At 47.5% G+C, this 16,291-nt stretch overlaps 1 protein-coding gene and 1 long non-coding RNA gene across 13 annotated transcripts in view; one reads left to right on the forward strand and one right to left on the reverse strand.

Moving 5' to 3' along the window:
• The first annotated feature begins 1,126 nt into the window (after positions 1-1,126).
• LOC138924749 (uncharacterized) lies at positions 1,127-5,091 on the forward strand. Its single transcript, XR_011439887.1, has 2 exons — positions 1,127-1,251; positions 1,909-5,091. It is a non-coding gene; the product is annotated as an uncharacterized lncRNA (long non-coding RNA).
• An 815-nt stretch (positions 5,092-5,906) lies between these two features.
• The window catches only part of PASK (PAS domain containing serine/threonine kinase), a 36,437-nt gene continuing 26,052 nt past the window's right edge, over positions 5,907-16,291 (reverse strand). For 11 of the 12 annotated variants that reach the window (XR_011439886.1, XR_011439885.1, XM_070270725.1 and 8 more), the window contains 5 exons: positions 16,098-16,232; positions 12,940-13,139; positions 9,161-9,294; positions 7,156-7,302; positions 5,907-6,494 (listed from right to left, as the gene is read on the reverse strand). Coding sequence is in view for 9 of the 12 variants with exons in the window: in XM_070270725.1 (XP_070126826.1) it covers positions 6,385-6,494; positions 7,156-7,302; positions 9,161-9,294; positions 12,940-13,139; positions 16,098-16,232 (726 nt within the window). In the remaining 3 variants the exon portion in view is untranslated. Of the gene's footprint in view, positions 6,495-7,155; positions 7,303-9,160; positions 9,295-12,939; positions 13,140-13,856; positions 16,233-16,291 lie in introns of all 12 variants that reach the window. The other variant, XR_011439884.1, reaches the window with a different exon arrangement.

Genomic DNA, 16,291 nt, shown 5'->3' on the forward strand with positions numbered 1-16,291 from the left:
GTAAAAAGGTAAGTGACAGAAAGTTTGTGGAAGTAACCCTGGAGAGTTTTGTGCATCGTCAAGTTGGCTGAGATTTAAATGAATTCAATTAATTGAATGAGTTTCAATATCAAGGGTAAGCTGGTACAAAATTAGAATTTGGCTTTCTCTTTCTTGAAAGGATGATCTTTCTGAACTTTTGGTCTGATCTTGATAAAGAGATTATAAAAGCTTTTTCTTTTTCTTTTTCTTTTCTTTTTTTTTTTTTTTTTTTTTTGAGTAAGTCTACCTAGGAGACAAAAGTCTATACTTTGTTAAAATAATTTCCAATGTTCAAAAAGACTGAGGTCTCTCTATTAAAGTTCTTTTAACAACTGTTTGAACTCTCTGTTTGCCTTTGACATCTTCTGTTGTCACCTTGATTGAATGGATAACCAAGCATTGTTTCCTATTTGACCAAGTATTTTAAACCCTTTTGATATATTTGTCAAACTTCCCCTCAAGGTTCAAATCCTGGGTAAAGTCTTTCTTTTGACTTAAAAAGGAACTTTGAGAATTTCCAATGGGCCCTGGGACTTCTCAAAGAATTTATTCTCTCTTTCTATAGAGATATTAAACTAATTAGACTTATTTGGTATGTTAAATTACATGGAAAGCATTATCAAATGATAATAAACCTTCCTAGGTTATATTGTGTTTGTAAATGTTATTAATATAAGTGCTTTTAAAAATTATATAACATTCCTAAAATTCTGATCTGTCTTGGTTATCAATCATAATTCTGGTTATTATTTCAAAGCATTATATGTCACAAAGTGTCTTTGCCACTTTTGAATGTTTTATTTGCAGACAGTTGTTTTACTGTGATGTTTTTGCAGAGGTGTTTCATCTTTAGAGAGATTCATGGAAAGGACTCTGACACTTGCTCTAGAATACAGGTTTCTGATAAACTTTCAGATTATAAAACTGAGCTGGATAAGAAATTACAGAACTCTAATGGAGAAACTGATGACCTCATAAAACTATTAACAGAAGGTCAAGGTCAAAAATTAATTATATGAGACTAAATAAATTGATGAGGATGTTTATAATTTTTATGACTTTTTCTTTCAAATATTGCTGATTTTTTAATGTTTTGTTTTTTCAGATTTAAGAAAATCTTTTTCCCTTTTCTCTTAAGGAACTACAACTTATAGCAATTTGTAAGCAGAATTGAAGCATTTATCTTTTTCTCCCTATCTGATCCCTCTAGAATTTGAAAATGCTTGATGAGTGAGTATTCTTATTTTCGTGACAATATAGTTATTTGCATAAGTTCAATAAGAATCTGTTCTCCTTATAGCAGGACACAATTGGAAACACTAATTACCCAGGCTTTGACTTGAATGTCATATTTGAGAATGCATAAACTCAGATATGAATAAACAGCTTTAAGGGACAAGGATTGACTTTATGGAATAAAGCCACTTGGAAATATTGGCTTGGTAGCTTGCCCACAGGGTTCCCAGCAATCTTACCAGGTGAGTAAAGAAGGTCTCTTCCCTGGCAGGTGCAAGAACCTCAGGATATTTTGGGGACCTTAAAAAGAGAGGAATTCACTAAAATCTGTAGGCATTACAGGCAGAGTCTGATGACAAGTCCTTGGCTTGGCTTTCCTGGCCTTGAGAGGCATTTAAAGTTCAATCTGAAATTCCTTATGAAAAGTTCCAGCAAAGCAGATTTAAAAGAGCCTATATGATCAGTTGCTGTTCTTATGTAAATAATTGTTCCAAGTTTATTGAAACTAAACTTATTTTGTGAATCGATGAGTCTTGATTTGGCTATCTTTGGTAAAATGAGGGTGATTTTAGAGAGAAAAATTATGTTTCAATAGAAACTATAATACGCATTTGTGGATATTAGATTCTGGTTCTGTTAATTGTCTTTGAGGTTTCTGCTTCCCATCTGCAAACTAAAGCTGGACAACTTCATGTAAACTTAAGAGAGAACACCATGATAGCCCATGTTTAGACAATCTTCATGCCTGTTGCTGTATAAGCCACTCAAAAAGTTTACCTAACTACCTGATGACATCATCCGAGACATTTCAAACTGCAGGGGACACTTCAACCCTGACATCTAGAAATCTTCTTGACTGGCCATCCCCTGGCCTCAGGAATTTGTTTGTGATTTGCTCCAACCATTAACCTTGTTTTCTTTCTCTTTCTCTGGAAATGGTTCTGTTAAATATCTGATTACTTGCTTACATAATATAGGCCTAACTTTGGGAGACCCTTCCTATGTTCTAGAGATGATCCAAAAGACATGGAGAGAACTCAAATTAAGGAACTAAACACTGTCAGATGTTCCTCTGCATCATCTTTGTAGTGGAGACTGAATTCTATTAAAATCCTGGAAACACAGGCACCCAGAAGATCAACTTCATCCCTGCTGGATGGGACCATTCAAGGATGGTCACAGGGAATGGGAACCATGCCATAAAAGATCACAACCAGGACCACCCAAACCATGTCTGGCTTCATACTCTAGACACTGACTTCTCCAAATGGACAAGTGAAACTCTGATCGATCTCAAGTTGCTGTACAGGAGACGGTCCCCTAAAGATAAGTAACGAATGACTCCCACATTCTTATCTTGTTGGACCATTAGACAGCAAACTATTTAGCTACATTGGATTTCACCTGAGGTTCCAGGCCCTAACCTTGGTTGGTTTACAGACCTCTTCTCCTGGGTTCCCCAAGGATTAAGGTCCATTATGGAGGGGATACTAAAATTTGAGCTGTATATTTTGCTAATATGTGTGGTTGTCTATGTAATTATAAAGTGTGAACTTAAGTGTTGTTGCAAAGCCATTGATCAGAGTACTAAAATATCAGTCATGCAGAACATACCTCGCTCTCCCCCACCTGGTACCCAGGAATATCTTTAAAATAAAGGTAAAAGAATTTCATTCCTCTGACCTTGAACTTTGCCCTTTCGCAGCAGGAAGCAGCTAGAGCAGTCTTCACCCCCATCCCCCAAGACTGAGGAATGATCAAAAGAGAGGGGGGATTGAAATTGAGGATGAAGGAGTTAAAATTTCCCTGGATTAGGGTGAAACTGTGCCTTGTACCCTCAAAGTTAATGTGGGAAACAAAATAACCAGTTTCTGAGCCTGCCTTGCAGAACAGCAGGAGAACTGCTGATAAAGGAACTTGCTGACAGCCCCCTGCCTGACTACGCATTTTGCAGGGACATTGAGAAACTAAGATGACTGATTGTAAACTTTAGGTATCAAAGACAAAAATTCCACCACGTGCAACACAGAACAGACAGTGATCCTGTGCGGAGGACTCTTAGAACTTCAGCCCCAAGGCCACATGCTCCCCGTCCCCTACCTAAAACTGCAAATAAAAGCCCTTGCTTGTAGCTTTTCAGGGAGTTCGGGATTACAGCTTGAGCTGCCTGTTCTCCTTGCTCCGTGCTTTGCAATAAAATTCCTACTTTCTCCCACTACACCGTGTCAGGGATTGGCTTGCCGCACAACAGGTGAGCGGACTCACTTCGGGGTCAATATCAGACACACACCCACATGCACACTGTAAGACAGGTATATCCCAGAGGTGCTTAAAGTACCCAAAGGAACTCCAGAGGTCTTTACAGTGTTTAAGAAACACGACCCAAGCAATAAAAAGACAAGAACGATGGCACCTCCTGACTCAGAGGTCTGGTTTTCCTGTTGGGATGAACTCCAGTCATGTTTCAGTCTCATTTGTATTCATTCTTAAGTTTCAAATCGAGACCTGTAATAGTTCTAGTACAGAGCCTGGGCATCTTTTAAAAGGGGATAGTGTGAAAAAAAGTAAAAGGTGTGCTTTCTCAGCTGCCTAAATTCTACCACCCATAAGCCCTAAATCTTAATTTATAAGCATCTCTACTTGTTTTATTTACTTGTTTCTGAACTGAGAAAAAGGGCTTGATTCTTAAAAGGACACAATTTACAGAGTCCTTGTTCTGTAGGAGGCACTGGGCTGGGTTAAAACGTTATCTTTTTTACAAAATTATTATATCAAAGAAAAGGAAGGTTGTAATCTGTGTGGAATGAAAGAGTTGGTTGTTTTTGGTTTTGAATCTAATTTTCTTCTTAAAACACTCAACTGTCAACACCTCAAAATAAATTATGTTAATGCTTTTATACTCAAAGCCTAAGAAAATCCTGTGTGCCACCCCTACTTGCTGGAAGGAAGCAGGAACCTGAACAGCTTATCTAGCTCTAGAAATAACCGGGCGGCCAGGCAGAGATTACTCTAAAAAGTCAACAGCATCTTCAGTCCTCTGAAAACTCTGTTCTCTGGAATCACATGTGGAACATGGAGAGGAAAATCTGTCAGCCTCAGCCTCAGAACCTTTCAATCTGGATTCTTTCTGGGAAGAAAACTCTCAGTGTCAGACCTTCTACTGCCATCAAGTCAGATGAGTTTTAATTATTCTGTCTCATGAAGAAGTAACAGTTCTTGGAGAGCTAGGACTTTGCCTTCTCAGCCCATTGCACACTTGTCTAAAAGAACATTTTGCAACTTCTTTTGTGCTATAAGCATCATAAACAGCACAAGGAAATATGTTTGGGTTTTTGTCACTCTTGAAAACAGAATTCTTAGCACATCAGGAAACTCATTTGAATTCTGAAGAATAAAGGTCACTAACTTTTGCTACATGATTTTTAAACAGACTTCTAAAAGCCCTGCCTTAGTGGAGAGGGTCCCTCTGTCAGGCTCTTGCGACAGCAGGGAGACGCGGGCAGCACTTTCTAAAGGAAGAGGACGGCGATATCCCGTATCCCAGTAGATGAGAATAAAATGAACTGTTATCTGAGCCTCCTACAATATGAAGACTGTTTAGTGCTTCCTAAATGAACACTGGAAACTGAGCGCTGGACCAATACTGGAGGCAGCCTGACCCTCAGCGTCTTCCAGAGGGCTCTGGGCAGGAGGGGGCTTGGAGCCTATGGAAGGTGATGATGTCGAAAAGAAGCGGTGAGGGGAGTCTTGGTTTCTGTTTTTGTTTCCTTCCTGCTATCTCAGCCTTCCTCCTCTCCAACACAGCAAAATAGAGGCTGGATTTCATGTGCTTGAGCTGGCTGATTGTGTCTGAGAGGGGCATGGATTGGAACCTAGAGGGGAAGAGCCATCTGAGTGTGTGAGAGATGCACTGGGACCTGAGCAAGAGTGGGAAAGGGGGACAGTGACAGTCAGGGCTGGACGCCTCCTCCCATGCAGTACCACAGGTGGAGCCTGGAGCTGGACATCCCCACATAGTCACAGAGGTGGGGCCTGGGGCTGGACATCCCCACATAGTCACAGAGGTGGGGCCTGGGGCTGGACATCCCCACATAGTCACAGAGGTGGGGCCTGGGGCTGGACATCCCCACATAGTCACAGAGGTGGGGCCTGGGGCTGGACATCCCCACATAGTCACAGAGGTGGAGCCTGGGGCTGGACACCCCACAGTACCAAAGGTGGGGCCTGGGGCTGGAATCCCCCCACATAGTCGCAGAGGTGGGGCCTGGGGCTGGACACCCCACAGTACCAAAGGTGGGGCCTGGGGCTGGAATCCCCCCACATAGTCGCAGAGGTGGGGCCTGGGGCTGGCTACAGGATGTCAGGGGATGCTGAGAAGGTGTCGTGGGTGGACAGCTGAGTCCTGCCATGGAGCCCACTGCGCAGCACAGCCCAGACAGACAGTGGGCCGGCCCTGGAGAGTGGTGCACAGGGAGAAGGGAAGTGCCTGAGAACAACACAGCCTCCACTCTCCTTAGACTAGGCCCCTGTGGGAGGGACCCCCAAGATGAGTGAGGCTGACCCTCTCTCCAGCTGTGGCAAGTGGGTGCACAAATGGAAGTGCCTCGCACACCAGCATTGTGGGAGAATTCACACCATCTGAGGCAGGGTATTGTTTACAAAATTGCTGTAATTTGGGATATGTTCAAGGAAATATGTTAATGAAATAGTCCAGTCATTTGGGGAACCAGCTCTGCCAAGTCCACACATCAGAAGAGCATGTACCAAGTGAAAGGAAACAAAAATGTATGCACATGTACAACAGCAGGAAGAGAAGCAACACTCTCTGCTGTGCCTTTTGGAAGTTCATGAACTGAAAGCCCTTTAATAGGACAAAACTCAAGTGAACACTAGAATGCTTTTTCAAAGTCAAGAAAAAAATGAAGTCCAAGTCTATTTTATAAACCTAAAAGAATATCGTATCACTGGCTTTTGTTCTGGCATTTATCAAACTTGCATATGAGTCTTTAGAAGGTGAGTTGGGCCTAATTCTTGCAGAGTTCCTTTCTCCGAATGGAAGGGCCTGGAAACAAGACGGTTTCCTAACTGAGTGCAGAAGAGCAGCAGGAAGCGGGCGCTCAGCAGCCGTCAGGGGCCTCCCCTGGGGCCCAGGGCTCTGGGCAGCTCCGGCGCCTGAGCCACCTCGCTCGGGCTCCTGCTCTCCATCTCCAGGCTCGCAGTGGACAGAACTCCACTTTCTGAGGAAAGAAGATGACATTGGATCACATGGTAACAACACATGCTTCTTTCTGGAAGAATTCCTAGGAGCAAAGGACATCAGAGGGACCCTTCAGAGCCCACTGGCAATGCTCTAGAGCTCCTGGACCCTGCTGAGGTGCAGCAGAGATGTGATGCAGAGCCATCAACACCAGCTCGGTCCACTTGGTCCACTCGCCCCGAGCAGTGGTACCAGACTCACTGAGCTGCTGCTCCCCCCACCGGCTGTGCTGCCAGGAGCTTGTCTGAAGAGCCAGGGCCCCCTAGGGCCCCTGAGAGCATTGCACTCACCCCCTGTGTCCTTATCCTCCCCTTCAGCTCACTCAGACCATCTCGAGATGTGCTTCTGAAACCCTTGGCCCCCAGCCCCTGGCCCTTTCTGCGGGTGCCTCCTTGTCACAGGCTCCCATGGGCGCTCCCCCACCTTCTAAGGCCCACTGCCAAGCTCTGAACCCCAGTGGTGTTTGGGGGGGCCTCTGGAGGAGAATCAAGGCCCATTTGTTTCACAGATGACAAGCCAGCTATAGGCCCTGACATTTGTGTCCGCAACAGCATGGAAGAGGGAACCCTCCTCCTCCCAGACCCAGGCAGGTGGCATGGGGAACCTCCTTGCCCTCAGCGGGCACAGGCCACACCCCTCACCTGGTTTGTTTACTCGATACACCTCATCCCAGGTGTAGTTAGCAAGGTTCACGGGCTGCGTCACCCAGGGGTCTCCCACCAGCTTCTCCAAGGTGGTACGCTGCTCGGGGACAGGCTGCAGCAGCCCAGACACGAGCTTCATGAGATCTGGGGACATAAAGACCCACCCTAGGCATGCGGCCAGGCCAGGCTCAAGTGGAGCACCTCCAAACTATGGGGCCTGGGTCCACCTGCCAGGGGTGCCTCGGACTGGGCGGAGGGAGCCCTGGAACCCCCATTTTCAGCTATACCCCAGGGGTCCTGGTGCACAGGGCCCCCAGCTGCACTTTGAAAAAGGCTGCAGGAGATGTTTGTTGCCTCTGAAATGAAAGCTTGGAGTTCAAGATCCCACCTCACTCACTTGACCACCAAGGTGCAGAGGTTCCTAACCTCGTCTGTTCTCGGGGACTCTGGCTGTGCAGAGCTGTGAATGACACAGGTTCCCGTGACAGGAGGGCAGAGGGAGGTGGCAGCAGAGTCCCCAGATCAGTCCCCACAGGACGGAGGCATGAGCTCTGAGAAGCACCCCCAGCCTTGAGTCTAGATTTGGGTCACTTTCTCCTAACATGGGTGTCACCTCAGCAGAGCCGCCCCGAGCCTCATGGTCCCAGAAGTGTGTCCTGGGAGCCTAGTGAGAGCACATGGAACAGCCCTGTGGGTGGAACAGCATGCTGCAAGAGCTGTGGTGTCACAGGAATCCAGGACTCCAGCAAAGCTCTGGAAACCTCTTTGAGGCACTGTGTCCCCCAAATTCACATGCTGAAGCCCCAACCCCGTGTGATGGTTTTAGGAGGTGGGGCCTTCAGGAGGTGACTCAGTGAGGTCATGCAGGGCCCCCACGATGGGATTCATGCCCCTGTAAGGAGAGATGCCAGAGGGCTTGCTCCCCCCCTCTCTCTACCATGTGAGCATGCAGAGAAAAGGCAACTGTCTGCAGTACGGGAAGAGGCCCTCGCAGGAACCGAATCTGCCAGCACCTCAATCCTGGATTCCCACGTTTCTTGTCTGTGGTTAAGCCCCGGGTCTGTTGAATTCTGTCAGGGTAGCCTGAGCTGACGGAGACACAGGCTTCTGACCTAAGCCAGGAATCCAAGGCACAGACCTCATGAAGACGCTCATCACCTCACTACTTGAAAGGATGAGTGACAGTGGAAGCACAGAATGTCACGATTGGAAGGGACCTCAGAACTCTGTGGTCTGGTGTCTACCCAACCCCTGCCGGCTCCTTGGAGCTCCTCCATGTATGGGTCCTGAGGTGGCCACTCTAGACTCCTCTCTGGCCACAGAACCCACATCCGCCTCTTCGATGGGTCCTCACTTCACATGCAAACCACCACTCGCATCTGAGGGGAGCCGAACTCACACTGCTGGTTCACCAAGAGCTAGTGGTGCAATGGAAACCGCCAGGCTTCCACGTGAGCAGCTGGGGGTCAAGTCCCTCCATCGCCCCCAAGTGATGAGTTTCTAACCCAAGAGGGTGATCTCACAGTCACTGCCACAGCCAAGCTCACAGGCTGCTAATGTCTATCTCTCAGGAGAGGGCCCCTAGGATCCAAAGGGGAACACTCATAAAAATAAAATTATCGTGATATTTGGGGGCTGGCCTGGTGGAATAGCAGTCAAGTTCATGCGCTCTGCTTCAGCAGCCCAGGGTTGAGGGGTTTGGATCCCAGGCCAGACCCGCACACCGCTCATCAAGCCATGCTGAGGTGGTGCCCCACATACAAAATAGAGGAGACTGGCACAGATGTTAGCTGAGCAACAATCTTCCTCACAAAAAAAATAAACTATCGTGGTGTTTTAAAGTCATATTCAAATTATCCTTATGTTCAGATCAAAGTATTAGAGGAATAGAAAGAAAGAGAAATGAGATTATGAGCATGGACAAAGGCGCACTGCCCTTGGAGAAAGGAAGCAGAGAGAAATGCTGGGCTGCCATCTACTCAGCCCTGCAGCCCGCGCTCACCTTCTGACACTAGGTACGGGGGGGTTATCGCAGCCTCCATGGTCTCCTCCAGCTCACAGAAGGGGTTCTCCTCAAAGATCAGTGTGTACAGCGTGACTCCCAGCGACCACATCTCCAGCTCCGGCCCCCGGTAACTGCAAGGAGGAGGAAGTGCTCAGGGCATGCTGGTGCTCAGCCCCAAGCATGCCAGGCCAGCCCCGCATAGGAGCCCCGGTCCCCATGCATCACCCGGGAGTGGCTCCCAGGCAGCCTCTCTGCACTCCTCAACCACATCCTCAGAGTCCAGCATGTCTGCCCTGGGCCAGGTGCTGGCCAGGCGCCAGGGAGGGAGAGGAAAAGCAAAGCCACAGTGCTGAGGCAGCTGAGAGGCTCATTCAGGAGATGGAACACCACCCGCAAGGATGAGATGGTACACGTGGTACATGGGAGCAGGGCAGAGCAGAGTGTCTCCCGGGGCGGGGCGGGGGGGCTTCCTGGAAGAGGTGGAGAGAAGGCACAGCGGGGCCAAGCTCGAGGCACCAGGCCCACAGGAACCCGGCTCACCAGGGCAACGGGGAGCCGCAGGCAGTTTCAGAACAGGGCAGAGTGCCCTTCAGAGAGATCATGGAGGTAACACGTGAAGGATGCTCAAGGTGAGGCTGGCATGGGTGAGAAATCCTCAAGGATAAAGCAAGGTGACAGCAGCAGGGACAGAAGAAAGTGAATGAGAAGGGAGGGCATCCAGGTTTCTGGGCCAACTGAAGGAGCAAGCTCTGGGGAGAAGACGCCCAGGGGTGCACTACCATTATTTTTGCTCATCATAAACACCCTCATCCTGGCTACCATCTGCTGGGCACCTGAGATGCCGACACTGTCAGGCATTTCCGTGGTTCACCCTAATGCTCACAACACACTAGCAAGATACACATCACCTTCATTTTACATGGAAGAGGTGAAGCTGCTGCCCCACCACTGGCACCGGGTCGACTGACACATGCCTGAGGCGGGTGGTCCCTCGGGTCTGGAGCTCAGGGGGCAGTCTGGCCAGGGGAGCAGATTTGGGAAGCAGCAGCATTTCACTAGACCACGAATTTAGACAAGATGGCTGAGAGAAACTGGTGAGTGAGAAGGAGTCCAGGACAGAGCCCTCTGCCATCAGGGGGCCACAGAAAGCCTGGGGACATCAGGAGGCAGAAAATGGGGGGGGGGGGCCTTGACGCGGGGAGAGAAGAAGAGACCAGAGGGGAGGGGGGCGGGGGAGTGCTCAGGGTGTATGGACCACGGAGCCCTGGGCAGGAGCTGGCCAGGGCAGCCACATGGGAGGAGTCAGGCCTCAGTGACCAAGTGGGGAGGGGCCATGAGGACAGACCTCAGCACAAGCTAGAGCAAGAAAATCAGATTCAACAGCTTCTGTTCTTGTGCCATTTCTGTTTTGGAGAATGAGATTTCAAGAATTTTGGAGGCTGGGGGCTGGCCCCGTGGCCGAGTGGTTAAGTTCGCGCGCTCCGCTGCAGGCGGCCCAGTGTTTCGTTAGTTCGAATCCTGGGCGCGGACATGGCACTGCTCATCAGACCACGCTGAGGCAGCGTCCCACATGCCACAACTAGAAGGACCCACAATGAAGAATATACAACTATGTACTGGGGGGCTTTGGGGAGAAAAAGGAAAAAAATTAAAAAAAAAAAAAAAAATCCCTTACTTTAAAAAAAAAAAAAAAAAAAGAATTTTGGAGGCTGAAGAGAAAAGCCCACTAGAGCAGAACAGCAGTCAGCAAGCTTTTTCTGCAGAAGGCCAAAGAGCCAGCATTTTAGGTTGTGGGCCACACCTGCTCTCTGCGATGGCAGCGCAAAAGCAGCCACAGACGCTGCAGAAGCCAATGAGTGTGGCTGTGTGCCAATAAAACTTTATTTATAAAAACAAGTGGCAGGCAGATTTGGCCAAGGGCCATAGTTTACTGACCGCTGGAGTAAGAGGACATGAAAATGAGGAGGGAGGAAGCAAAGTTCCTGAGGATGGGGTCTAGAGCCAGAGCTCAGAAAACCTTTGGCCCAGTCAGATGGAGAGAGTGTGCAGGATGGACGAAGGAGCTCACAGGGGGACACCTGCAGGCCAGCAGGCCGAAGAGGAGGGCGCAGGAAGCATGCAGGGCAGGGGCTCCAGGACAGGGTGGGAGCATGGCTCCCTGGGGGAGGCAGAAGGCTGCCAAGCAGCTGCTTGCCTGGCTCAGAGCCTCCAAATGCACAGAAGGGCCCCGGCCCCCTGCTCCCCTGAGAGAGTTTCACAGCCCGGCACAGGCGGTGAGGGAAGACAGCACACAGCACGTGTCACAGTCCCGGGCACAGTGGACATACAGTCCACTCCAACACTGATGACATGACAGCCATCACAGGACAGGACAGCAGCCAAGGGCACTCTGGGCACCGGGGTAACCAAATTCCATCTTAAAAGAAATGCCAAGGCCCTTCTTGGACTATCCTCCCCTTGTATCATTTGATGCTGTCTGTGGCTCTGGAGATGCACAGAGATGATAGGGGAAGGGTTTATTTAGTGCTTGCTTCGCACTCTGCTCATCACTCTGCTCACAGGGGCCGGCCCGGCATAGGGGTCTGGAACAGGTGGAGGGCTGTGGGCCCACGATGCTGCCAGCTTCAGAGGACTCAGCATGAGCGGCCTGCAACCTTTGCTTCCCGACTTCGAAAAGAAACGTGACTTGAGCAGACACTGTGATCAGAGCCCCTGGTCACTTCTCACACCGACACAGAGGGGTTTCTCTGTGAGCCCGAGGCATAGCATGGAGACAACACACAGATACTCCAGACTCAAACCACGCAGGCTCAAACCCAGCTCCGACCAGGGCTGTCTGAGTGTCCCCAGCACACCTGTCACATGAGAATGGGACCAGGTAGAGGAGCCTCAGAGGGCACAGCACAGAGCTGCAGTGACAGGCAGCAAAGGACGTGACACTGTGGCAGTCTGTCCCTCTAACCATGAGCCCTCCTGTAGAGACACATTCTAACTACGCCTCTGAAATACGAGTAGGTGGCACAGGAAAATACTTGTCCTCTGGATCTGACCTAATAAGGTCCACTTCACACAGGTGAAAGACACACTTCGTTGATATGTGGACGAGACAGAAATCCATGCGTGTGCAGCAAAAAACACTGAGAACTGTTTCCACTTAAGCCCCAGCGACCCTTGAGGAACAGTCAGTGTCCTTTCCTCTCCTAAGTTCCCTGAGACCAGGCCCTGCCCAGACCGACCCCACGCAGCTCACAGGCTTCCCAGGTACAGAGATGCAAACTCGGCCCATACCCCTGGGACCCTGCTTCTCTCCCCAGCAGAGCAGGAGGCTTGGCCAGGCCCCGAGCCCATGTGGAGTCTCAGGCCGGTCAGCACCTCCAGCTAAGGGTGCCGTCTTCAACACGGATCCTCTGCATTAGGACTTCTTCTCTTGCTTGATTTCTTATATGGCCACCCTAACAATATTTTATTGTAATAGATTATTATTCCCATCATCAAGATAAATAAATCCAACTAAAGAATTCTCTTCACTTATTTGAAGAGTCCCATCTTTTGGGAGAAAATAATGTAATGAATCCTTATATCCATCACCCAGCTTCCCTTGACCAATCTAATGTTGCCTGCCTGCCCACGCATTTTCCAGAATATTATCCTTTATCACTCAACACCTCCATCGCAAAGAAGCACAAACTGAAACTATTTTCCCACCTAAAATCCAACCAATCGTGGGGTCCCAATGGACAATGCGAAAGCAGGCTGCTCTGCAGGGTGATACGTACGGATTTCCCATGAGAACTTCGGGTGCACAGTACTCGATTGTTCCACAAAAGGTATAAAATAGTTTGCCCCTTTCCAAGTAGGCAGCAGAGCCAAAGTCTATGAGCTTAATTGTGAAGTCCTCAGCAATCACAATGTTCTCGTCCTTGATGTCCCGATGAAGGATGCTCTTCGAGCGCAGGTATCCCACCGCCGACACCAGCTGAAATCAGAAGGCCACGGGGGACTTTTTAAAAAAGCAATTTAAGTAAAACATGCATTTAAAATAAGGATTAACAAGAAAAAAAGAAAAGCCAATAACAAAGGAAAGGAACCATTCTGTAACTCATAATGAACTGGTGACAGGAAAGGATTCTGGATGCTGTGGATATGATCCAAACGAACCAAAGAAAAAGCAGTTCCAGGCAGGTGTGCCCGCCGTGGCTGGCAGACATTACGCCAACAACGTAAATACATTGATTCTTTTTTAAAATTTCATTATTATTATTATCATTATTATTTGTGATAAGGACACAACCTAAGACCTATCCTCCTAGCAAATTCTTAAGTACACAATACAGTATCATTAGCTATAGGAACTACACCACACAGCAGATTTCTAGGACCTATTCACCTTGCATAACTGAAACTCTACCCTGTGACTAAGCCCCCTATTTCTCCCTTCCCCAGATAAATACGTGATTCTTAATTTCTCTCTCTGTCTGTGTGTTACTGACGAAAGCTTCACAGCAAAGATTCACTCACCCCACGACACACACCATGACCATCTCGGGAGAAAGGACAGACAGACCACAAGCAGAAGCTACAAAGACAGGTGGTGGGCACTTGAATGCGTGTGGGTTGGGCACTAAATGGGAGGTGGCCCTAGAGAAAGCCTGAGTCCAATGCTTGTGGTTCACAGGGATGGAAAGTGACTTGCCCAGAGTTCACGCAGCAATTTAGGAGCAGAGCTGAGAACAGATGCCAAGACGCCTACTTCAGGGCTCTAGCAGCTTCTCAAAGAGCAGCACTGAGCATCAGTCACTCTTTCCCCATCATGTGCGGGATGTTCAACGATGAGGACTTAAAGTAATTCCACTGGAAACAGGCTTCAGTTCAACAAGCCAGATGTGTTAGTCTCCACTCTGAAAGGGTAAGGCTACTACAATATGGCACCATCTGCCTGGCAAAGCCTGCACTGTGCGTTTGAGAACAGAGGTCAACAGAAGTAGCATTTCAGGTAAGTGTAAGTAAAATTTCCAACTGCAGTCATAATTTGGACACCAATTGTACCAATCAACATAGTCGTTCCATGGATGTAGTCAGTCATTTAGATCATTAGAGACAATTTTATATCTACAAATAAATATCTTTGAGTCAGAAGCAATAGTTAATGGCAGGTTAATGAGCCTAATTAATTAACTTATAATTAATAAATAGATACATATATACATATATAAGCAAACATATACATATCTGCATAGTTATGTATACAGACACATTTATATACATGTATGCATGTGCCCATATACACACATGTGCATGCACACACATGCATGTATATACTTATACATTCGTATATACATACATGAACACATATGCATACATATGTATATACCTATACATACATGCATGCACACATACATATAGGGTCCTGTCAGGAAACAGAAACCACACGTTAATCTGAACACGGAAAGTTTCATCGAGGTTTATTAACTAGTACCAAGGGATTAACTGTAACAGGGTATGGAGAACCTGGGAAGGAAGCCGCTCTTCCTGCAGGTCCCTCCGGTGCCCTAGCTGCACAGGAGAAGAGTCCACAGGCCCCAGCCCCCTGCCGCAGAGCAGGCCCAGCAGACATGGAGCTGAGAGGCAGTACACACTGATGACTGGCACTATGTGAATACATATTTATAAACGACAATACAGTTCTATAAAACTGCGAATCCGTCTTTACATATGATAACACTTATTATGCAGATAGATGTACAAAGGGGCCATAGATACTTCTTGCAAAAATTGTAAAGTGCTGAAAACTATAATTTCCTATATCAGTAGCCCCAGAATTAACAACAGTTAGGCAGCAGCTTTTAAGAAGTGACTCCTAACATTACATCATACAGACACTCTTTTTACCATGAAGATATCAGAAATGAATCTTTGCCATGAATTAAAGTAGATGAGTGTATAATCTTCCAACATAGGAAGAGGGAGAGAGGTGACATTCGTTTGGCAGAGGCATGATGCCTGAAACTTAGAAGTAGGTGCCTTAGAAACTTAATTTCAGAAATCCAGTAACTTCTGGGAGTTTACAGCTTTGAGGAAGAAATGTCAATTTACGGAAGCTGTCATTAGAAATCGGGTCATTTCCTGGAAACAAAGAGCCAATCTGTGAACTGTTCACATCCCCCCTTCCAGGTATTTCTCCATTCTTTCCAGGAAGCTAGGAACAGTCTAGAATGGAACCACCACCTTCTCCTTAAAACTCAAAACAAGAATTACTGTCTCCCCTCCACCCCCCACTTCTCTCTCTCCCAGGACACCTTTTGATTTTGCTGATCACTCCCCCATTCCAATAAAATAAGTTGACTAAGATCAATACCTAAATAGACATGAAATAGGCTAAGACAAATACTTACTGTAAAATATGTCTGCCAGCCTCTCCATCTTTGCTGATTAATTAACTGAATGACTACCATTTGTAGAGCATTAACTATGTGCAGCACACATGCCTCAGAGGCCCTGTCAGACTTCATCCTAACAGCCTCACAATGCTGGTACTATAACGACCCCGACTGCCCAGATTAGCACTGATTTCCTGGTGGTGGACAAGGATTCAGATCGAATGCACAGGTCTCAAAGCCCAGGATGGTAGCTTTGTTGGCTAATTTTTAAGATTGGTGTGGATATTATATGTATATAAATAAACTTTAATCATTAAACATACTTCCTCAATCATCCCAGGATGGTCTCTGGCCTCATCCTTCCTTCCCAACCTCACTATTTCTACATCAGCCATAGAATTCTCTTCTCAAAATATTTATCTTACTCCATAAAATTTAAAAACTGAAGGCCAGCTCCAGCTCACAGAGAGAACCGAGTGTGGACCACTGATCTCTGCAGCCTCGGGATCAACACCCAGGCCCAGGTTCCTCCCAGCACAGCTCAGGCCTGCTCTCACTTGTCGGAAGATGTAACTCGCCAGGGGCTCGTCAAGGCTGGGATGGTGGTCAATGAAGGAGAAGAGGTCCAGGCCAGAGCCATGCTTCTCCATCACGAGCTGAAAGAATTCTTGGTTTTCAAATACATCCAATACCTGGAAAGAGACAAAGTTGGGTCCAGCCCTGCCAAGACACCCTCAAGACAACACATTTA

The sequence above is a fragment of the Equus caballus genome, chromosome 6 (genome assembly GCF_041296265.1).
Source record: "Equus caballus isolate H_3958 breed thoroughbred chromosome 6, TB-T2T, whole genome shotgun sequence".
Classification (NCBI taxonomy): domain Eukaryota; kingdom Metazoa; phylum Chordata; class Mammalia; order Perissodactyla; family Equidae; genus Equus; species Equus caballus.